Raw genomic sequence first — 22,242 nt, forward strand, 5'->3', positions numbered from 1 at the left:
GCCGCAGTCGCCGAGCTCAGCGCACGGCATTACGGGAGTTGTAGTTTCCGTAAGCAAACGCCCAAGGCGCTTGCGCACTACAGAGGCGCGCACCGCCCGACCTCCCTCCCCCGCATCAAGATTCTGGGTCCTTGTGAAGGGCGGTCCAGGCGACAGCGTTCCAACTGAATACGCCTCTATAGTCGGCCGGGGATAAGCCGGGTGGTAAGAATCTGTTCTGCGTGGGCCGTCACGGTGCCCTGGAAAGCGGCCGGAATAATCACACCCCCGCTCCGGAAGTGAGCATCTTCTGGCGCGGTGCATTGTGGGGGGCGTAGTCCTCCTTCCCAGGCGGTCCTTCGCGGCGTCCCCGGGGCCGACTCCGGAGCGCAGGCGGGCGGCCGGGCGGGCGGCGCAGCGCGGGCCGGCGGGAAGCGTATTCTGGGCACGGGGCGCCGGGCCAGGCCGGCCGCGCCGGGCGGCAGTAGTGGGAGGCCGCCTAGGCCCCGCGCGGCGCCGCCCGTCGAGGGGCGGGCGGCGGCAGACCGACCGGGCCGTCGAAGGGCTCAGGAGGCCGGTGGGCCGGGCCGAGCCGGGCCGCGCGGCGCAGCCATGCCAGGCTTTACGTGCTGCGTGCCGGGCTGCTACAACAACTCGCACCGGGACAAGGCGCTGCACTTCTACACGTTTCCCAAGGACGCTGAACTGCGGCGCCTGTGGCTCAAGAATGTGTCCCGCGCTGGCGTCAGTGGGTGCTTCTCCACTTTCCAGCCCACCACGGGCCACCGACTCTGCAGCGTCCACTTCCAGGGCGGCCGCAAGACCTACACTGTGCGGGTCCCCACCATCTTCCCGCTGCGCGGCGTCAATGAGCGCAAAGTAGCGCGCAGACCCGCGGGGGCTGCAGCCGCCCGCCGCAGGCAGCAACAGCAGCAACAACAGCAGCAGCAACAGCAGCAGCAGCAGCAGCAACAACAACAACAACAACAACAGCAGCAGCAGCAGCAGCAGCAGGCGTCGCCCTCAGCCTCCACAGCCCAGGCCTCCCAGCTGCAGCCGAACCTGGTGTCTGCCTCTGCTGCTGTGCTCCTCACCCTTCAGGCCGCTGTAGACAGCAGCCAGGCTCCGGGGTCCGTTCCCCCAGCGCCCACCACTCCCACCGGCGAAGACGTAAAACCCATCGACCTGACCGTGCAAGTGGAGTTCGCCGCTGCAGAGGGCGCAGCTGCCGCAGCCGCCGCGTCGGAGCTAGAGGCAGCTACGGCAGGGCTGGAGGCCGCAGAGTGCCCTATGGGCCCCCAGCTGGTGGTGGTGGGGGAAGAGGGTTTCCCTGATACTGGCTCCGACCACTCGTACTCCTTGTCGTCAGGCACCACGGAGGAGGAGCTCCTGCGCAAGCTTAATGAGCAGCGGGACATCCTGGCGCTGATGGAGGTGAAGATGAAAGAGATGAAAGGCAGCATCCGCCACCTGCGTCTCACCGAGGCCAAGCTACGAGAAGAACTCCGTGAGAAGGATCGGCTGCTTGCCATGGCTGTCATCCGAAAGAAGCACGGAATGTGAATGGGTCCGTCCCCCTTCGGCTTGCTGGGCTCCTGGACCCTTCTCAGCCTACAGGGACCTTAGGCCGCTGCTGTTGAACTCCCCTATACTCCTGGGGCACTGGTTGACAGTACTGAAGCTTAGGGCAGCTGGACTCTCTTGCTGGTGACCTGACACCCTCTCTTGTTTTCTCCTGAAGCAAGGTCCTGAAGTCTGGGATCTCAGACTCTGCACAGGTGACACCAGCAATTATGACTTTGTCCCCCACTCCCCACCTCACCTCCAGTTTATGTTGCAGGATCTGCTTAAGCAGAGGCTTCAGAACCACTGACCTTGAAAATGACCCACTCAGGATGCAGGTCGGATGCCCAAGACTATGGGTTTGGGAAGACAACTGCTTGAGGTTGGCCAGCATTGAGACAACTCTTCCGGGTGTAGTGATAAGAGATCCAAGTAACATCAGTTCTCCTTTTAGTGCTTTTCCTTCCCAGGTGCAGCCTGTGATTCCGATGGGGACTGGCAGATCTGTGCCTCTGCCTATAAGGACCTCCCTCCCTCCCCAGGAGGCCATCTACAAGGGGATCTAGGTGACCTGCTGATGATCCAGCTTGCCAGGGACTTAGGTTTATCCTGTTATGTTTGCTACTGGTTACAAATTCTATTTTCTGTACAATTAGTCAGACTAAAGTTTTCACTGTGTTTGTTTGGCAAAACGAATTAAACAGAAAGTAAGGTTTTAATTTGAGTTTCGCCATTTTATTTTTATAAAGGCTCATTTCAGTATTCTTGAAAGGTGGGGAAATAGACCCTCTAAACAAGCCTCTACCTTAGGTCTCAAGGACCACACTGATCCTAAGACTAGCAATGCTTCAATGACCATGTTTGTCCATAAAGGGACCCTGAGCACATGGACCCTGGCTCATAAGGTTCTCACAGAGTTCCTGGCCCAGCTTACTCGGAAAGTGAACCGAATGGTCCCAGTTTGCTGTGGGTTAGGAGAAGGAGCAACTGAGAACTAAACCAAATTGTGACTGCTCACTTCTCTTGACGGTTTTGAATTCCTCATGAATTTTCAGCTGCGGTTGAATTTCACTCACCATTTTATCCCTGGTACAGTGGCACACATGGGCTTGCAGCTACTTAGTGAGGATCACAGCTGAAAGTAGCCATGCTTCCTGCACACATAAGAACTCTTGTATAGATACCTTGGCCTTGGTATGTTTTCGTTGTGGAAAAGTTGGGATTTGTGATCCCTTGATTCATTTCTTGTCTGTTTCTATGCTTTTTTTAAGATAAGGTAGGGGTGAGGTGACATTTTTTATCTCTAGGTCCAAATAATTTAGCTCAAAGTCAATGGGGGAAAGGCAAGCTTGTAAGTCTAGCCCTATTTACTATGGGTGTTCGGGCACAAATGGACACTTCCTGGGCTCCATAAAACATGACTCCCTTCTCTCTTACTTTAGAAAAAGCCACTTCCCAGGGGGCTTTCTCTCTATCTGTGAACGGAAATAACAAATGTTTCTTTAGTCTCTGCTCTCCCCTTGGCCCCTTGGCACTGACTTGAGAAGTCTCTGGTGGGGAAGTGGGGTGGAGTATAGGTTGTACAGGTGCCTGATTGGGGAAGGAATTGGATCTCTGCCTTCCTAGCATTAGCTCTGGCTTATAGTAATGTGGTGGAAGCACAGCATTGCCCTTCCAGGCCAGCTGGGACTGAAGCCCTTTGTGAGCAGCCATTGAACCACTCTCCCACGTCCCCACTCTCCACTAGGAGTGAGGGCTTTCCCAGGCTCAGTCTATGCTGTTAAGCATATCCTAGCTCCTGTTTGTTGAAGGCACACTATTTCTGCTTTGTCTCACTTGCACCTCTCAGCAGCACTCCTAGGACAGGTGAAGGCCAGGCTCTGGCCAAGACTCTTGGTGTCTGGAGATTATTTGCATACAGTCTATCCAGAGTTTTCACTTCTAGGGTGTGGGGGAATGACAGAACAAGGGAGGTCCCAGATGGACCACCAGAGTTCTCACTGGCTAAGTAATAAGCATCGAATTAGGCTAAGTAGTGCAGACCTGGTCTTACCAACCATCCCCAGGAAGTGAATGTTGTGTGTGTATATTGGTGAAGGTGCAAAACTTATGGAAGAACAGGAATACTGAGATCTCTGGCCAGAAGGGAAAGCATGGAGCTGCCAGCATATTTCCCTTACCTGTGGTCCACCTGGGTTAGCTACAGAGCATTTCCCCAACAGGCCTGACTTAGACACAGGCCTTACTTCAAATGTTTGTAATGCCCAGGAAACGATGGAAATGGGATTATTGACAATATGGTCGCTTAAGTCACGGGGAAAGTTTGGGAGAGCCAGTTCGTTTTTCTTGTTAATAAAAATGAAACTCTTAGCTGCCTTGCCTGCTGCAAAAACCAACAAACAAAAAAACCCAACTTGGAATGTTTTGGAGAGCCCAAGTGGTACAAGTGTAAGAGTAATCATGTCTCCAGCTGAGTCCGACTTGAGCATTTGCGTCTCCAGCCCAAAGGAAAGCTTCGACTGCTCGAAATCAGGTTTGGGCCTGGTAGGGCGCATGAATGTTGGGACAGCAGACACTACGGGTTCCGCCCTGGCTGACTTTAGAGCACCGCTCGGAAGAGACGAAGGGCCAGAGGTGGGAGGGGTGGCTAGAGGACCAAATGGGAGGAGAGTTCCGGAGCGGAAACAGCGCAGGGGCCCCGGGAGGGGCGGCTGGGCCTGCTTGGGGCCAGGCGGGACTCCCACGGAGGCGGGGCCTGCTTCAAACCACGGCGCAACCTGGGCGGGGCCGGACCAGCTGGGACCTGGCGACAACTAATCCCTGACCCCAGCCTGGCGCCAACCTCGGGTGTTCCAGAGGCTTCCGCTAGACCACAATTCTCAGGGGCTCGCCCTGGCAGCCTCCCTCCCCGGCTTAGCCTCACCTCCCGCTCTGCGGGCCGTGGCTGGTCCTCGGCGCATAGCACACCGGGAACTGTAGTTTTCTCCTGGCACACTTATGCCAGAAACGAACTCCGGGGGACTGCGTTTCCCAGAGTGCAGCGGGGTGGCGAGGGAAGGCAGGGGGGAAGGGACAGTCGGTCGCAGACCGCGCTGGGTTGCCGCCGCCGCCGCTGCCGCCATCGTGCCAGCCCCTCGGGTGAGTGTCGGGGCTAGCGCGCCGGGGCGGGGGCTGGGCCGCTGGAGCCGCGCTCTGGGCCGCTCGGAGCCTCCGCTGCCAGTCTCCGGGCGCTCCCCCCGCCACCGGCGGCCCGAAGCCGCGCGGGGACGGGGCCATGTGTCGCGCGCGGCTCCGCCTCCCGCCGGTCCTCTGAGGCGGCGGCCGGGGGGAACAGAGAGAGACAGCCAGGCGCCTATCCGGCCGTATCGTGTCCATGGCGGGTGCAACGGACTGCGCGGCGGCCGGGCCTTTTTTTCTCTGGTCCAGACCAACCCAGATGGGGCTCTCCGGGCCCCGCCCCGTCTGGCCTAGCCCGGCCTGCCCGAGTCCTACAAGCTCTGCAGGCAGGCTAGCGGGACGACCCCAGCCCCACGTCCTGCCACCCGCCAGCGAAGGATCCGGGGATGGGCAAGCGCCACCCGGCTCGCTCCGGAGTCAGCATTGGGTAAGGGCGCTTTCCTGCCGCAGCCCGGGATTAGGACTCTCACCCGGTTTCCGAGTATAGACGGGCTAGGATGTAGGTGAACTCTTCCCCTGCTTGTCTGTCCGTTGGGAGTGCACAAAACCTAACTCCCACTCTGGAATTGATGCGTGGGTTCCTGCGTGGAGGGCAGGTCAGGGAATCAGGGGCGGGAGGGGGGTTCCACATGGGACTTCACCCCCCGGCAGCCTTGGAGGATCTGGCCTGATGCGATGAGCTGCTTCGGCCTGGTAGGCTCAGACCCCGCCCTTCTACTGGGGACCAGGCCCCAGCTGTGGGTAGGTTGGCCGGCCCATTTAGTGAAGGAGGGGAGAAAAGAAGCCACGGAGGTGAGGTTGGATGTGTGAGCCCCCAATACGTTATTAGACCCCAGGGGTAGCGTAATCCTCACATCTGTCCTTCCCAGAGTCCTCTGCCCTCCTCCCACAGAGGAGAATGATTCCAGGAGAATGGTGGTGACAAGGTGGGTTTTAGTGGAGGAGAAAGTAGAATCCAGTCCCGAGGACCATTGCCAAACGAGAGACTGGATTTGAAGCTACATTGATGGTGTGCACATTTCGTGTGTGGGGCTCAGATTCAGACTCTGTGGGACCCTCCTGAAGCTTGGGTGGGAGAACTAGAGCTGAAAGCTGCAGAAAGTCAGACTCCCCTCACTTGTTCACTTCCTGCTAGCTGGAGTAACCTGTGTACAGGCAGGAGGCTGCTTGAGCCTTGGGAAGTTGCCTTCCGTGATCATTCCAGCTACCCCTGTGAGTCCTGGGAGAAGAGAAATATCTAGCTTTAAAGTATCTGATGGGCTTTATAAAGGCATTTCTGATTGACTGATGATGTATTAAGGGACCAGTCCAGAGAGAACCTTGGGACTTGGGGAAGAAACAGCTTGTGGAGCCTTGATTTCTCTGACCCAGTATAGCTTCTGAGCCATAATTCTTGCAAAGATTAACACAGCAGCTTAAACTCCGCAGGCCTGGTCTCAGCAGCAAGCAGTTCTCCTAGGAAAGTTGGGTTAGGCCCATGAGGCAGAAAGCTGCCACCCCTGGACTTTTTCTTCCTTGAGTATTTCCCCCAGGTGATGTTTTTCTGGTCTTTGGGCTCTGGCCTTTGGAAGTTTTCTTTTTCCTACTTTGTCTAGTCATTCTCCTGGTTAAGGAGGACAGGCAGAGATCTGTCCAGACCTCCTAACCAGCACTTCCCTTCTCTCTGCACTCAAAGCCTCCTTGTTCACCTCCTGGCCAGTAAGCACATGGAAGTTGGGTTCGTTCAGCAGGCTTGGAAGGGTCTGGTTTGCTAGTGGAGATGGGCAACAAGGAAGGATTGCCCGCAGGACACACATAGGATCCCTGTGATAGAATCTCTTAGTACTGGAAGCAGTTGTTTAAGGATCCTCTCTAGATTGTCAGGATTGGTTCTGTCTAGGACACAGGTTTCAGGTGAGGTAGGCTTATTTCTGTGGATTAGTTTGTATATTTTACAGCCTTAGGTGACTTGATGACAATGGTTTGCTTCAAGGTCAAAAGATACTGTTCCTTCACCACTGGCAGCAGCATCAAGAGTAGGAGGAATTCTGGTCTCTCCCTCTCATTCCAACCCTAGAAGTTTTCTATAACTTCTGTGTCTGGGCTTAGCTAGGCATTGGTAGGCATCCTGACCCCCAGAAGTCCTTGACCTTTCTGGAACTTGGCAGGCCATCTGTATCTCAGAGATAAGAGGAGAGTCCTGAGGTTCTTCAGAATCTGTCTGCATCTTCTATTCGGGTAGGCTGACTTGGAAGTGGGGCCTGGCATGGGGGAGTCAAAATGTGGCTGTATAAGCATGGCAGGCTGTGAGGGTGCCTGCGTTCTCTGCTCAAAACTAGGTCCTTTAGTGACATGGAGTGTACTTCTCCTCTTCAAGTCACATCTCACTTTATTCTGCTGTCTTTGCAGTTGGCGGGTTGGGGTGGCATGAGTGGTTTAAGAATGACCAGAATTCTCAAATTACAGAATTGCCAAGCACTTTTATAAAAGAAAGTCTGGGATTCCCTTAGTGGGAATCCCTATTAGTATCTTAATAGGAATTTTTTTTCTTTTCCTTTCTCACCAATGATTAGTATTATTCAGCAACCATTCTTTGGGCCTTTTGTGTGTTAGGCTCTGGGCTGAGGCTGAAGGTAGAAGGATGAATCTTACCCAGTGCTGGTGCTGGGGAAAGGAGTAATGTTATGTGCTTAGGGCTGAGTTGAAGGGACCTACAGGGGCTCTTGGTCCTGTGCAGAAGAGGGGGCTTTGCATTGATTAGAGCACTGAAGAAGAAAGGTTGTTAGTGAGCCTTTAAAAATCTTTAAAAAAAGAAAAAAGTTGAGCAGGATTTCTAATGGACTTGGGTTGAGTTAAACCTCCTCGTGGAGATTTTTGGTTTTTCAGGTTTTATTAATTTAATTTTTTCTTTTTTTTTTTTTTAAGATTTTATTTTGTTTTGTTTCAAAGATTTTATTTATTTATTTATTTGTTTGTTTGACAGAGAAAGAGAGAAGAAGCATGGGGAGCCTCATAGGGAGAGATAGAAACAGGCTCCCTGGTGAACCATGAGAGACTATGGTCTCTGAAAAACAATCTGAGGGTTTTGAAGGGGCAGCGGGGGAAACCAGGTGGTGGGTATTGGAGAGGACACGGATTGCATGGAGCACTGGGTATGGTGCAAAAGCAGTGAATACTGTTACGCTGAAAATAAATTAAAAAAGAAATGTTAAAAAAAAAAAAAAAGGAGCAGGGAGCCCCATTCAGGACTTGATTCCAGAACCCCGAGGTCACGACCTGAGCCAAAGCAGATGCTTAACCAACTGAGCCACTGGCATGCCCCTAAAGGAATTTTTATATGTTAAAGTAGACATACAGGATCCTGGGGGTTGGGCTAAGATTGCTTTTTGTGCTCAGAAGAGTATTAATATTAAGTCCTTATATGTTGCTGGTATCTATTATGTGCCAGCTCCCTAAGCCCTGAGACTAGAGAGGGGACTATCCCAGAGGAGGAGAACCTCCCTCTTATGAGGCAGGTATATTTGACGTGCCTGGGAACTTCAGCAGACTGGGGAAATTATGGAATGATTTTTTCTTAAAGCCTCGCATACTTCATCAGAGCCCCTGGGTCTCACCAGGGCAGAGACTGCTGCCCCCCAGGGGTGATGTCTTTGTGTAGAGACATTGGTTCCATTGGCAGAGGTGGTTTCAGTCCTAGGTGAATGCAAGTTCTCCCTTGGTGTAGCTCTACTTTGATCTGCTGAGCATGCACTCGGGCTTTCTCTCCCGAGAGGTGTAGAACTTGCTGATTTCAGAGGGCAAGAAAAGGCCAAGGCTCCATTCCTCTCTGTCTCCTTTGTTACCTCTGTACTTTTTGCTACTTGACATTGGCTCCCAGCTGTCCTAATCCCGGCCATTTTAGTGGACGTTTTAATGCTGGCTATGCTAGTGACCTTGCATCGTCTTGAATTGTTAACCTCTTGGAATTTTGGTTTCCTTGTCTAGAAAATGATGATACTCATACTAGCTTTACAGCTGTGAGGCTCAAATGAGAGCACATTTGTGACTGTTTGGCTTACAGAGAAGGCGTTCCATTTAGCACCCAGGGGACTCCATGTGCATCCCTTTATTCCTCTGCTCACCTCAGTCTGGGAGTGTCAGGACAGTGTTCGCCAGGCATGGTCGTAGCAGACCACAAGGATGGTCACATAGGAGCTTCAGGCCCAACTGGAGAGCCAAGTCCATATATACCTGATATTCAGTTTCATACTCTGGGGTTGAGTTCATGGATGGGAGCTGTCTAGGACAGGGGCCCAGAGATCTCTGAGTGATGTGGGAAAGGGAGGCTACTCAGGGACTAAGTACAGAGCAGAAAGACCAGAATGCAAGTCTCAGGTTTCAACTTTTGAGCTACCCAGGGCAGCCCTAAAGCTCTGGATCCCTCCTCTAGGCAGAAGAGAAGGAAAAGCCTCTCAGAGTGCTGGGGGCACCTAGGCCTTGGGTCTGCCCCGGGGAAGCGTTCTGCCACCGCCAGCCATTCAGGCACCAGACCTTGGCTGATTGCTCTCCAGACTTCAGGCAGGAGAGTGATGGATTAGGCAGTTACCAGTCTTCTGTCCGGGCCGCTCTATGATGTGGTATCTGTGTAGGAAGCTGAGGTAACCACCTTTTTTCTAGCTCTTGACCTGGGGCTTCACTTAGGACTTGACTGACTCCTTGTAGCTGGGTCTTGCTCTGTACTCTCAGTTGATTACTCCCAATATCCCCACAATTACTGGTGGGGAGACAGGGTCAGAGGGTGATAGAATGAGGGAGAGGAGCAGTAGGCTAGACCCCAGACGTTGAGGCTGTGGTTGTGTGCCTGCTGTAGAGCCACAGCTGTGCCTCAGGTGAGGGGGGGTGGGGGAGGCGGGGGGGTTTTGGGCCAAGCCCCACTTGCCACACCCTCAGACAAACAGGTGATTGGTGACAAAGGGTTGTTTCCTGATGACTTGAACAGAAGGTCTAGTTGGAGGGAAGTGGGTCACTTGGCCACTTAAATTCAGCAGGGTTTGTCCAGAAATCTCTCCTCCAGAGAAGCAGGGCTGGGCCAGGTACCATGGGAACAGGGCTGCCTAGGTTAGGGAGAAAGATCATAAATGGATACATTAAGTGTGACTATTTCAAGCAATGATAAGTGGTAAGAAAACAAAATGAGATGGTGAAATGAGTAGCTGGGCAATTACTTTAGACTGGTTAGAGAAGGTGTCGGTGAGGAAGTGACATTTGAGCTGACACATATGTGGCAAGGAGCCATATTCTTGAAGATCCAGGGAGAATAGTAATCCAGGTAGAAGGATAGATAGTTGCAAAGCTCTTGGGTGAGAACAGGCTCAGCATGTTCCCAGGAACAGGGAAATACCTGACTGTAGAGGAGGGGAGAGAGCAGGTGGCAGGAGATGAGGTTGGACAGCCAGGAGGGCAGGTCACCCTGGGAGCCTTGAAGGCAGGCTGAATGGTTTAGACTTGTGAGGGAGAATAGAAAAGGAAGTAACTGCGAACATTTGAGGGCCATAGGACCTATGAGGATAACTAACGGCCATGGTTGATGCCGATTTCAGGGATCCCACTAGAAGTTCAGTGTGTCTGCTGGCATTCCCTACAGGCCTTGGTGATGGGTACTCGAAAAAAGACAAGCATGGGTCTTCCTGTGTATCTGTTTGGAGTTTGTGGCATCTTCTTCCCTATCACTTTCCTGCCCCCGTCCCTGCCCCAGGCCTAGCTAGGATAGGATCTATCTCTGATTTGCTGAGATGGTAGAACTGAGCTGTGACTTTGTGGGTTTGGGAAAACTGTGAGATCATTCCCCATGAAACGCCTATTGTTGAGTTTGGTGTGGAAATCTGGCCCGTGCCTTTGTTTAGAGGCAGAAGCCCTGGTTCAGTCCTATCTTGCCCCTCTCTGAGAAAGTCAAGGTAGAGGTCAGGGCTTCAGCCTTATTTGCCCAGGAGCACTTCTCTCACCTGTGTGTTTGCTCATTTTTTATCTCTGCCCTATTGTCTCTGGGGGGGCTTGTCTCCGGAGTCAGCCAGACCTGGTTCCATCTAGTTCCACCATCCATTAGGCTCATGTCCTTGAGTGAGTTAGCTAACTTTTTCTAAGCTTCATTTTGTTTAAGTGTAATGTGGGAGTTGAGTCACAGGGTATTAGGAGCAAATGTTCGTAAAGCTCTTAGCACATTTCTGTGTCTGGTACACATTAGGGAAAATGACATGTTATCAGCTGGACACTGCTATTTAAGTTTTGTCACTGGGAAAGACCCAAAATTTGAGGATAAAAATTAAAATTTTCCGTTGTCTAATGGGCTCTTCTGGGCAAGAGGTTTTAACCTGGGGTCTATGGCTGAACCTCAGGGAGTGTGAACAACTTGAAATTATTCACAAGGCTGGGTCATCTCTACCATTGTGCAAATTTATTGGGAGAGGGCCACAGTTTTTGAGACATTCTTAGAGGGTCTTTGCACCCACAGAGACCTAAAGGTCAGTGAAGGCTGATGCTCAGTGGGCGAGAGGTCATCAAGGTCATTTCTGCTCCTTGAGGAGCCTGGCCTCAGTCAGCCTGCGGACTGTTGGGGTGAAGCAGGAGATGGCGTGGTCAGCGGCCCTCTTGGAAGAACTGTAGGAGAAGCCGTCATGAAGGTCAGTCCCCGATCTGATGTGAGGCTGCTCTAAGCCTTGGCATTTTTCTTTTCAGACTGTTCTTTCTGCAGTATATGTATTAGAAGCAAGATCAGGGCTTGCTGGCCATCCTGGAGAGCATCGTCCTAGCCTGACCCAGACCCCTCCCTGTGTTGCATGGGGATAGATGGGGGGCGCATTGCTCCCTACTTCTTTTTCTGGATGCAAGAATGCTGCCTCCTAGCCATGAGTTGAAAGCTTGTGGGAAATTTGGAGTCAGAAACTAAATCCTATAGTTTGCTGAGCCACTTCCTGTGCTGGTGTGGCAACACCACCACTGGAACCCTCTTAGCCCAGAGCTACAGTGTTTCGGCAGAGGAATGGGCCCTGGCTGTGTTGATAACAGTTTTGCACATGGGGTTGGGGTCAACATTTAGTCTGGGAGGGAGGACCCAAACAGATGGAGTCTGAACAGTGAATTGAAGGAAGAGCAGGAACTAATCAGGCAGATGTGGGGTGGGAGGACATCCCAGCGGGAGGATGCATGGGGTAGGGGTGGGGCAAAAACCAGTGAGCAAGTGCACAGTGAGGTCTGGTCATTTGTGTGTGGAGCTGGATGAAGGTAGGAGGGAATGGTAGGGACATAGGGACGGGTGTGGAAGACCACCTGTGTAGGAGCTTCAGGGTCTAATCCAGAAGTGAGGCTGTTATAGAAAAGGGACATGGACAGCTTTGTTGTTTAGAGCTTGGGGACAAAGTTAGCAGGAAGAAAGCCCTGGCTTTAACCAGGGGACCCAGTATCAGTTGGGCTTGGGGCAAGACAGATTGCTAAACCTCAGTTTTCCTATCTGTAAAGTGGGAGGACTGTGGGATCTGACCACATGGCTGTCATGATTACTACAAGGAAACAACAGGCCAACAGGTTGGTATTGATTTCAGGGGCCCTACTTGGAAAAGTCCTTAAACCATATGGTTTTGAAGGTTCCTTTTCACGCTTTCTAGGAGCCCTGAGCAGTCTCATTCCTTAGAAGAGCTCACTTTGCCCTGTTCTGCCCCACCAGACCAGAGTGCCCTCCTGTCCCTTTAGTCCTCCACCCTCTTCACTCCACCACTACTTCTGCCAAGTAGTTTTAGTATTGACAAGTTATCACACCTTAAGAACAATATTGAAAAAGAAATAAACACCCCCGCATTTCCTCTGCATCACTCTTCTACCACATGGCACCACTTTTCTTGTCTTTGGATCTGCTTTTATGTAGCCTTTTTTCCTGCCACACTTCATCTCCAGATTCCTGGTTTCCTGCCCTTCCCTCTTTTCATATGCCCAGACACTTGCTTATGCTTTTTCTTTCAGTCAGCCGTGTACTCTTTCTCCAAGACCTCTCTTGAGGGCTGCCCCATCTTGGTGAGTGAGCAATGGCCCTCATCCATTCCTCCAGCTTTCCTTTTGCCCCAGAGCTCTTCGGGACTGAGTAAGATAAGACATCATGGGGTAAGATATTGTAGTGCTGGGCCGCAGTGAGTGAACCAAACATAGTGAATACTAGGGTAGAAGGGCTAGAGGTTTGAGATGCGGCAGAGAGATTGGGGGGTGGGTATAGCCACAGTCTCACCCCTTGGAAATGTGACCAAGACAGCAGCTGAGACTAGCTGTTGATCCTATGCTTTTCCCACTTGTTGATTTGTTTCTTGGCAGAGGATATACTGGGACACACCTTGTGTTCCTGTGTAGCAGGCGTGGCTGGGTCCAGGCTTTCTCTTCTACTTGTTTTAGACTTTCCTGGACATTTCTTAGTTATCCCAGCACTGAGCTCCTATTTTTAGTGCCACCACCTCCTATGGGACCTAAAATAAAGTTGGCTCATCTTCCTGGCCCCTCATTGGCTGGAGTTTTGGTCATAGGATAGGAGATTGGCTAGATTGGGAATAAGCCACTGCCCCCGTACACTATCCATCCCAGCTGGCTCCTCTGGCATTGGGTGAGGTCATAGGGACTGGAGCGAACTAGCAGGTTCCCTTAGTGAGGCTTTGCAACCACTGGCAACATCAGGGCTCCATCCCCTTACAGTGGAGGAAGGTGAGGCCCTTCTTATGGCAGTTACTTGGATCAGATTCCACCACAATTAATCGTAGTCTGGTAGGGTCGAACCCAGCTCCTTACCTCTTTGGTTTAGAGTCCTGTTACCAGGAGATAGGGAGATAGTCCCAACTACATAACAATGGACAAGTCTGGTATCATGGGATTCTTCAGTGAGATGTGGCCTTCCTATGCCAGGCTAACAAAGCCAGAGTGCCTCTCATCTGGGGCTCAAGTTTGCCATCTAGCACCCTCAGAGCTGTGATGTTTGTAGCTATGAGGGGGTTTCAGGGGGTCTCCTTTCCTCCTTTAGAGACCAGAGGGGGCAGCCCCTTCCAGCAGAGACAGTGCTGGGATGAGGAGTATGAAGAAATGACATGTTTCCTTCCATAGCCTCCATTTCCGCTCCCAACAACCCTCAGTATTACTCTCTGATCTTTTGAACTCATAGCTGCAGCTCTGAAGTGGGTAGGGGTAACTCTCTGTTCATGAATATATGGAAAGATTTTCCAATGCTCGAAGAAGCAGACTGCTCCCAAGACTAAAATGGAGGGTCACTTGCTGTTTTGTTGCAAGTGGGGCATTGAGGAGCCGTCTTCGCCTCTTTCACTGGGTCTTCCTCCACCTGCCAGTACAGCCCTGGGGTGGTGTTGATGGGACTGAGGACTGCAATAGAAGACACTCCACACAGAGACATCTAGTTTCTGACCTGCAAAGTGGGAAGAATGACAGTAACTCTGGCCTTGAAGGTTGCTGAGAAGATCAAATGAAAAGATGTGGGAGAGCGATGTGGTTAGCTCCTACTTAAAAGCCACCCGCCTCCCGGCCCCACTCCCCCACCCCCGCCATTAGGCATTGAAGGGCTTACTCTGACTTGTCTTTGTCTTGGCTCCACCCTCAGCTCCCATCCTATATGCTTCATATCCCCGTCACCCCTTTGTTTCATCATCCAGAGCTCCTCAGAGGAGGGGCTGAGTGTGGTCCACCTCTGGGCTCCCTGCGCTGGTCTGTATTGGGAGGGGTCTCCTGCCAGTTCGCCAGGGCTTGTCTGTTTCTTGGGAATACAGACCTCAGTAAAGGACTTTCTGCTCAAGGAGGGCAAGAGAGGTGGGGGTCAGTGAGGAAATAGCAACTGGCTACCTCCCGCTCCCTTGGTACCAACACTTCCCTCTCTGTCTCGCTGGTCTTGCAGGTCTCAACGAGGCCGGGTGACGCTCCAGAATGGGAGACAAGCCAATTTGGGAGCAGATTGGATCCAGCTTCATTCAACATTACTACCAGTTATTTGATAACGACAGAACCCAACTAGGCGCAATTTATGTAAGTCTTCAGCTCTAGGGCCTGAATGGGACTCCACGGGATCAATTCAGATATTGGGCTAGCCTGTCCAGTTCACACATTCTAGCAGCCCTCACTGGATTCGGCTATACCTTTCTATTTGAGTTTCTGTCCATGGGATAGGGGGCCTGAGGCCTAGCCCAACCACCCGCTCTGCACATTCCTTTCAGTCATCTTCCATAAGAGTAGGGGTCCAAGTATCCTTGGCAGGGTGTTCAGGGCTTGCCATTCCGTGGTCCTGGGAATGCCTCTGGTTCCAGATTGGACAGCAGCAGGCAGATGCGAGGACTCATGATGCTCTCTGGAGGTGGCAGCTATGGGCATCATAAGTGCAGAGCTGTCTCCTGGAGGCCCTAAGTCTAGTTTCCTGTAATCATGGTAAACAAATGAGGTTACCCTGGGGAGGCCGGTGTGTCTTTTTTTTTTTTTTTTTTTTAAGATTTTATTTATTTATTTCAGAGAGATGTCGCAAGTGGGTGTGGGGAGCAGTAGAGGGAGAGGAAGAAGCAGACTTCTCACTGATCAGGGAGCCTGACTCAGAGCTCGATCCTAGGACCCCAAAATTGCGACCTGAGCTGAAGGCAGACACTTAACTGACTGAGCTACCTAGGGGGCTGAGGGAGGTTCATGTGTCTTTTTTTTTTTTTTTTTTTTTTAAAGAATTTATTTATTTATTTGACAAAGAGAGATCACAAGTAGGCAGAGAGGCAGACAGAGAGAGAGAGGAGGAAGTCGGCTCCCTGCTGAGCAGAGAGCCCGATGTGGGACTCGATCCCAGGACCCCGAGATCATGACCTGAGCTGAAGGCAGTGGCTTAACCCACTGAGCCACCCAGGTGCCCCGGTTCATGTGTCTTTCAAGAAGCCCTTCTAGGCAGGCATTGTTTGGTACTATTTTAATGATGTTCGTATACACCAAGCACTACTTGTATCTGACCTGTCCAAGACTCAGTCACAGAAGTTGATGGATTGGGCCATGCCTAGCAGGTCTGCGCAGAATGGAAGTGATAGGAGTCATCTAGCATAGCCTCAGAGCCTGACTGTGAGTAAAGCACTCCTTTATCTCTAGAAAGTCAGGGTCAACTGTGAAGAAAAAAAAGGATTTTACCAGTGGAAGGTCAAATTCAGCACCTTAAATTATTTGGTTGTCATCGTAGATAGAGAATTTTAAAAACTTGAATTGACCTGACCCTGGGATCCTGACATTTCTGCCTCAGTGCCTCTCAAAATCAATTAAAGCAGTCCTGACCCAGAGAAGAGAGTCAGCAAGGTCCTAAAGGAGTGCTTTATCTTTGTTCTTTCCTTTTTTTTTTAAAAGATTTTATTTATTTATTTGACAGAGAGATAGAGTACAAGCCGGGGAAGTAGTAGGCAGAGGGAGAGGGAGAAGCAGGCTCCCTGCTGAGGAGGGAGCCCAATGCTGGGCTTGATCTGAGGACTCTCAGGTCATGACCTGAACTGAAGGCACATGCTTAACTGAGTGAGCCACCTAGGCACCCTTATCTGTGTCATTTCATATAATCCTCAGCACACGTCCCCTTTAAAGATTAGGAAATGGGTGCCTGGGTAACTCATTCAGTTAAGTGTCTGCCTTTGGCTTGGGTCCTGATCTTGGGGTCCTGGGATTAAGCCCCGCATTGGTCTCCCTGCTCAATGGGGAATCTGCTTCTCCCTTTCCTTGTACCCCTCCCCGTAGTTCCACTTGTGTGCTCTCTCTGTCTCTCTCTTTCAAATAAATAAAATCTTTAAAAATATATAAATAAATAAAATCTTTAAAAATATATAAATAGCCTAGGTGGCTCAGTTATTAAGAGTCTGCCTTCGGCTCGGGTCATGATCCCAGGGTCCTGGATTCGAGCCCCACATTGGGCTCCCTCCTCAGTGGGAAGCCTGCTTCTCCTGCTCCCACTCTCCCTGCTTGTGTTCCTCTCTTGCTGTGTCTCTCTGACAAAAGAATAAAATCTTTTAAAAATTTTATAGGGCGCCTGGGTGGCTCAGTGGGTTAAGCCGCTGCCTTCGGCTCAGGTCATGATCCCAGGATCCTGGGATCGAGTCCCGCATGGGGCTCTCTGCTGAGCAGAGAGCCTGCTTTCCTCTCTCTCTCTCTCTCTCTCTCTCTCTCTGCCTGCCTCTCTGCCTACTTGTGATTTCTCTCTGTCAAATAAATAAAATATTAAAAAAAATTATATATATATATGTATGTATATATATATATATATATATAAAAAATCAGGAAACAGACTCAGAAAAATAAGTGGCTTGCCAAATGTTATAGCTGGTAAGTGGCAGAGGCACTTTTGAGTTCTGCCCCTGAAAGCTGTGGCAGGGGAGATCTGGAGGGAAGGGGAGAAAGCTAATGGATTGCATGTTGATGGAAGGGAGGGTCCCAGGCTAGGCCTTGGGAGGCATTGTCAGCTTTCATCCTTCCCTGATCCTATGGATGTCCCCATGGGAATGGCCTCAGTAGAACTTAGCCTAAGGTCTAGAGATGGTGATGAATATAGGTTGTTTTCCTTATTTCTTGTGGGCTTTCTGGTGCTGACTGACCACACAGCAGGATGATTTTTGCCAGCCTGGGGCTCAGGCATATCAGAGGCCATATAACTTCTTGAATAAAAACTGGTAACGAGCTTACTAAATACATTTATATTTTCTTAGTGTTTCAGAGCCTGGGCTCTGGGAAGATAGGGAATAATTAAAGAGATTGTTAATAGTGTAAAGTATGGAAGCTACCTTCAGTTCTTTTCTTCACCAATAAGGAAACTGAGGCTTGGACTCATTTTTTCCCAAACAAGGCCCTAACCCTATGTTTTCTGGGTTTCAGATTGACGCATCATGCCTTACGTGGGAAGGACAGCAGTTCCAGGGGAAAGCTGCTATTGTGGAGAAGCTGTCTGTAAGTAAGGGCCAGGGCCGTGCTATAAGCGGCTGCTTCCCTGCCCTGCTGGCTGCAGCATGCCGCACACTCTTTCTTTTACAGAGCCTTCCGTTCCAGAAAATCCAGCACAGCATCACGGCACAGGACCATCAGCCCACGCCAGATAGCTGCATCATCAGTATGGTTGTGGGCCAGCTCAAGGTAAGTAGTGCTGCCTCGTAATACTGGTGGTAGGGAGGAGTGGGCAGCAGAGAAGAGCCCTGCACCCCAGCCTTCTCTGTGGTGTGACCTGCTTTTCAAGGGACACCCAAAGCATCTAGAGCTGTGTAATTCAGTACAATAACAACCACTAGTCACATTTTTAAATTACATTTTAATTTTAATTTTTTTTTTTTAAGATTTTATTTATTCGTTTGAGAGAGATACAGAGACAGAGAGAGAGGAGAGTATAAGCAGGGGGAGAGGCAGAGGGAGAGGGAGAAGCAGACTCCCCGCCGAGCAGGGAGGCCGGTGTGGGCCTTGATCCGAGGACTCTGGGATCATGACCTGAGCCAAAGGCAGATGCTTAATCATCTGAGCCACCCAGGCACCCCTTAATGGTAGTTTTAAAATTATATTAATTAAGGGGCACCTGGGTGGCTCAGTGGGTTAAGCTGCTGCCTTCAGCTCAGGTCATGATCTCAGGGAGCCTGCTTCCCTCTCTCTCTCTGCCTGCCTCTCTGCCTACTTGTGATTTCTCTCTGTCAAATAAATAAATAAAATCTTTAAAAAAAAATTATATTAATTAAAATGAAATAAAGTTACAATGCAGTTTCTCACTTGAACTATCCATGTTTTAAGTGCTCATAGCCCTTATGGCGGCCTGTTGGACAGTGCAGACATAAATTTTTTTTTTAAGATTTTACTTATTTATTTGAGAGAGAGTATGAGAGGGGAGGAAGTCAGAGGGAGAAGCAGACTCCCCACGGAGCTGGGAGTCCGATGCAGGGCTCGATCCTGGGACTCTGGGATCGTGACCTGAGCTAAAGGCAGTCACTTAACTAACTGAGCCACCCAGGTGCCCCCAGTTTTTTTTTCTTTTTTTTTTTTAAGATTTACTTATTTGAGAGAGAATGTGTATGAGTGGGGGGAGGAGCAGAGGAAGGGAGAAAGAGAGAGTAAGAGGGAAGATACTGAGAACACTCCCCACTGAGTGCAAAACCTGACACGGGGCTTGATCTCACGACTCTCACGACCCATGAGATCACGACCTGAGCAGAAATCATGAGTCAGGTGCTTAACCAACTGAGCCTCCCAGACTGTTTGTGTTGTTACAGAAAGTACTATTGGAGAGAATTGGTCTAGAGCCTTTTCGGAAAAGGGACAAAAGATGTAGGAGCAGGGTCGAGCTGTGGTGTCAAGCTGTTGGGCTTCTATACTGCCCTGAAATGTAGGTAGGCTTTCTGCTGGCAGCGGGCCCTTCAGGGGCCAGCTGGGTGCTGAGTCGCAGTCACTGTTTGAGTCCATACTCCCACTCCCTGAGCTGGTCGCTGGCTCTTCCACCTGCTGAGCAAAGCAGATTCCCAGAACTCCTGCTCCTCTTTGCACTCTTCCTTCCTTCTTCTTAAGACCTGTCCTCTTCAAAGCCTTAAGCTCCTTGGTTCCCCCTTGACCAGGTCTCAGTCTCCTGGACCTGTGTCACCATGGGGCTCTGAAGGCCTGTATGCCTTCTCCCTATGTTAGATGGGGCCTCCTGAGTTGAATACAAGGACACAGAGAGGAGGCCTCTAGGCCTCTGCCATGGACCCAGAGGGACCTGCCTTCTGGCCTGGACTTTCCTGTCAGTTTTTACTGCCTGCCCAACGTGCCCTGTCCAGAGTTTGTGCTCAAATAGGCCCTTTTGAGTGAAATAGTCTCTCCGGGGCGGGGGGGGGGGGGGGGGGGGGCTCAGTGCCTACTTTCTAGGCTAGGGTCAGTAATCATTGCCCATTCCTACCTGGCTTCAGGTTAATTCTGGTGTTTTTGTCCAACTCAGAATCCCCAAAAGACTGATTTGCCTTCTTGCTCATGATAACTCTCAGAAAACCCAACGATGTTAGATACTGAGCTGGGTGAGTGGGCTCCTACCCTAACTAGGCTTCATCCCGGTCATCTGCAGTTTGGCTGAAGGTGTTTTGCCTTTCTTTTCTCGTTGCAAATGTTATATATGACGTGACAGGAAACTGCCTGGTGGCATTGCTTCATTTTTGCCCTGTAGAGGTGTGATTATAGTGTGAACTCACTTTTGAGCCTTTTCTCAGTCACCTGATCACAGTCAGTAGTAGGAGTAGTTTCTCCTAATTGGACTACCTGGCATGGTAATCAGACAAACACTAAGATTGTTTGTTTTTTTTAGGTACTCTAAGGTCCGTGGTGAGCAGTGCAGAAGTCTCTCAAGTTGATCACTATGCCTAGAGATAGGAGCTCCGAGCTCTGTTGTAGTAGCTCAACAGTGACTTACTTGGTGGTTCAGGTGCATGCAGCAGCGTGAGCTGCCATCTGTGCCCCCCTGTGTGCCCAGTATATTATATCAGTTCATGTTCACAAGTATCCTGGGACTATATTGGAAGTTAAGTCCAAGACAGTAGGGTCTGATCCCAAAGTCGGCATTGTTTGTCCTGTTCCCCTACCCCTGAACCACCTTCCTGTTCTTAGGCTCACTAACTGAAGCATTTTCTTTCTCCTTACAGGCTGATGAAGACCCCATCATGGGGTTCCACCAGATGTTCCTCTTAAAGAACATCAACGATGCTTGGGTTTGCACCAATGACATGTTCAGGCTTGCCCTGCACAACTTCGGCTGACCTCCTCCCAGCCAGGCACTCATGCTGTTTCCTCCTCCCTCCTCTTCCTGATACTATTCACACTCCTCCAGATGCTCCAAATATCATACACAAAGAGCAGGGCCGCGGTGGGAGCGGGTGCAGTGCGCTGCTGCTACCGAGGTATTGTGCATGATGTTTGGATGCTAGACTAGTTGCATCTGACAGGAGAAGTTTGTGTTGTACCAGCGCATGCCTTGGAAAGACTTAAGTAATGCAAAAGGTTGTCTTTTTTTTTTTTTTTTTTTTTTTTTTTAATCTACTGACAAGTTGCTCTAGTAACCCAAAGAAGTGAAGGAGAAAGCAGCTGCCTCACCGCCCGATATTGATTTGTTCGGATGTTTCAATGCCTCATGATACAATAAAACCACAAAATTTTCTTAACAGTTTAAATTGTTTTAATTAGTTTAATAGTTGGCTGGGCATCAGTAATCACCTTGCCCCATTGGCTCTCTCATGTCTCATCTTCCCACCTTTCCCCCAACTCAGCAATACCTGTGGCAAAGAGAAAACTGCTGAAGTGGCATTCCCAGTTAGCTTCTCTCAGAAGCCCTGTAGGGCATAATATTCCCCACCTCAGCTCCACTGGGCTTGGAAAACTGAGCTGCAGACAGCTCAGGTCCAGCCCAAAGCTTCCTCTGCCCCAGAGCCTTTGCAGTCAGTTCTGACGACTCCTACATTGCGTAGGATCGGGCCTCTGGTAATAGAAATGATCTAGAATCCCCCTGAAAGTGACTCATCAGGTTCAGGTGCTCTGGACTGAGGCCTCAGCAAAACTACCCTATGGTTTTGAGGGAGAGGGTCCTGTTTTACCCCCCAGAATGGTCAGGATCACATCCAGGGTGCCCCATAAACCCTAAGCCAAGCAGAGGGCAGCTCAAATTTTGTACCACCTGCTTTGGATGTCATTGCCCAGAAGGAGTGCCCAGAACACCCAGCCTCCATTGTCCACAGAGCAAGGCCCAGTTGGGTTGGAGTATAGACTTAAGAGTTAGGAAAGTCTGAGTTTGAGGGATTTGTGCTCTGGGATTTCTCACCCCTCAGACCTCTCTAAGGCATCTCTAGGCCTCCTGCTTCCTCCCTCACCATACACACACCTTCACATTGTCTTCAAGTCCCAGGAAATCTTAACTATTGGGGCAGTTTCTGCTTTTCAATTTGGGGAACAGAGGCCTTGCCCATTGCAGAACTAGCCCTTGAGCCCTGAGACCTCTGGTGATATAAGCCTGGGTGGCAAGATAGCAATCAAGCTAGAACCAACCCAGGTCTTGGGCTGGTGCCCTCTTAGGGGTTTCAGGATTGGTGAGGGCGCCACAGTTAGGCAGACCACAAATTGAGGAGATTTCAGTGGGACTGATTTAGGATGCTGTGTGTTTGGGGAGTGGGGTTTGGGACAGAGTAGATGCCTGGTGCCTCTTAAACCACCCTGTATTCTGCAATACAGCTTCTTCCATGTACCTGTGCCTGAAATTTCTGCAATAAAGAGGTGTTTGTAAACTCTGGTTTCTTTTTCCTGTCTGGGGGTGTCAGGCCTGGGTGGGTATGGATGCTGGGGGACATGAACAATGTGATGTTTGTGGTTTGACCATTTGCCCTTGTAATTCCTGGGCCTATGACTCCCCTGAGACCTTGGGTTGCCCTGCCCCATTTCCCCAAGGGGAAACCTAGGCTCATACCGATTCAGGTTCTTTGGGAGGGTCTTAGGGACTGTAACCTGAGCGGCTGAGTTGATCAAGTTCCAGGCCCATCAGGAGTCCATGTTTGGGGAATGGACAAA

At 50.7% G+C, this 22,242-nt stretch overlaps 2 protein-coding genes across 4 annotated transcripts; both read left to right on the forward strand.

Annotated features, from left to right (window-relative positions):
- Window positions 1-87: 87 nt before the first annotated feature.
- On the forward strand, window positions 88-2,266 carry THAP11 (THAP domain containing 11). Its single transcript, XM_059383534.1, has one exon. The coding sequence runs from the start codon at window positions 592-594 to the stop codon at window positions 1,540-1,542; it is 951 nt and encodes a 316-aa protein (XP_059239517.1). The 5' UTR covers window positions 88-591; the 3' UTR covers window positions 1,543-2,266.
- A 2,304-nt stretch (window positions 2,267-4,570) lies between these two features.
- NUTF2 (nuclear transport factor 2) lies at window positions 4,571-20,858 on the forward strand. Of its 3 annotated transcripts, XM_059382148.1 has the most exons (6): window positions 4,586-4,680; window positions 11,186-11,354; window positions 14,603-14,730; window positions 17,572-17,643; window positions 17,728-17,826; window positions 20,334-20,858. In XM_059382148.1, exons 3-6 carry the CDS (start codon window positions 14,632-14,634, stop codon window positions 20,445-20,447), a joined length of 384 nt encoding a protein of 127 aa, XP_059238131.1. In that variant the 5' UTR covers window positions 4,586-4,680; window positions 11,186-11,354; window positions 14,603-14,631; the 3' UTR covers window positions 20,448-20,858. The 3 variants fall into 3 exon arrangements, with proteins under 3 accessions (XP_059238129.1, XP_059238131.1, XP_059238132.1); XM_059382146.1 differs by lacking the exon at window positions 11,186-11,354 and having other exon boundaries at window positions 4,571-4,680; XM_059382149.1 differs by lacking the exons at window positions 4,586-4,680; window positions 11,186-11,354 and adding an exon at window positions 4,834-5,146.
- The last annotated feature ends 1,384 nt before the right edge of the window (window positions 20,859-22,242 follow it).

This window comes from Mustela nigripes, chromosome 17 (genome assembly GCF_022355385.1).
Source record: "Mustela nigripes isolate SB6536 chromosome 17, MUSNIG.SB6536, whole genome shotgun sequence".
Lineage (NCBI taxonomy): Eukaryota > Metazoa > Chordata > Mammalia > Carnivora > Mustelidae > Mustela > Mustela nigripes.

Bases quoted from the DNA above. Each gene is read 5' to 3' on its own strand.
- THAP11 (XM_059383534.1), top strand. From the start codon at position 592: ATGCCAGGCTTTACGTGCTGCGTGCCGGGCTGCTACAACAACTCGCAC.
- NUTF2 (XM_059382146.1), top strand. From the start codon at position 14,632: ATGGGAGACAAGCCAATTTGGGAGCAGATTGGATCCAGCTTCATTCAA. The intron at 14,731-17,571 runs GTAAGTCTTCAG...TCTGGGTTTCAG, and splicing joins CCCAACTAGGCGCAATTTAT to ATTGACGCATCATGCCTTAC. The intron at 17,827-20,333 runs GTAAGTAGTGCT...TTCTCCTTACAG, and splicing joins TGGTTGTGGGCCAGCTCAAG to GCTGATGAAGACCCCATCAT.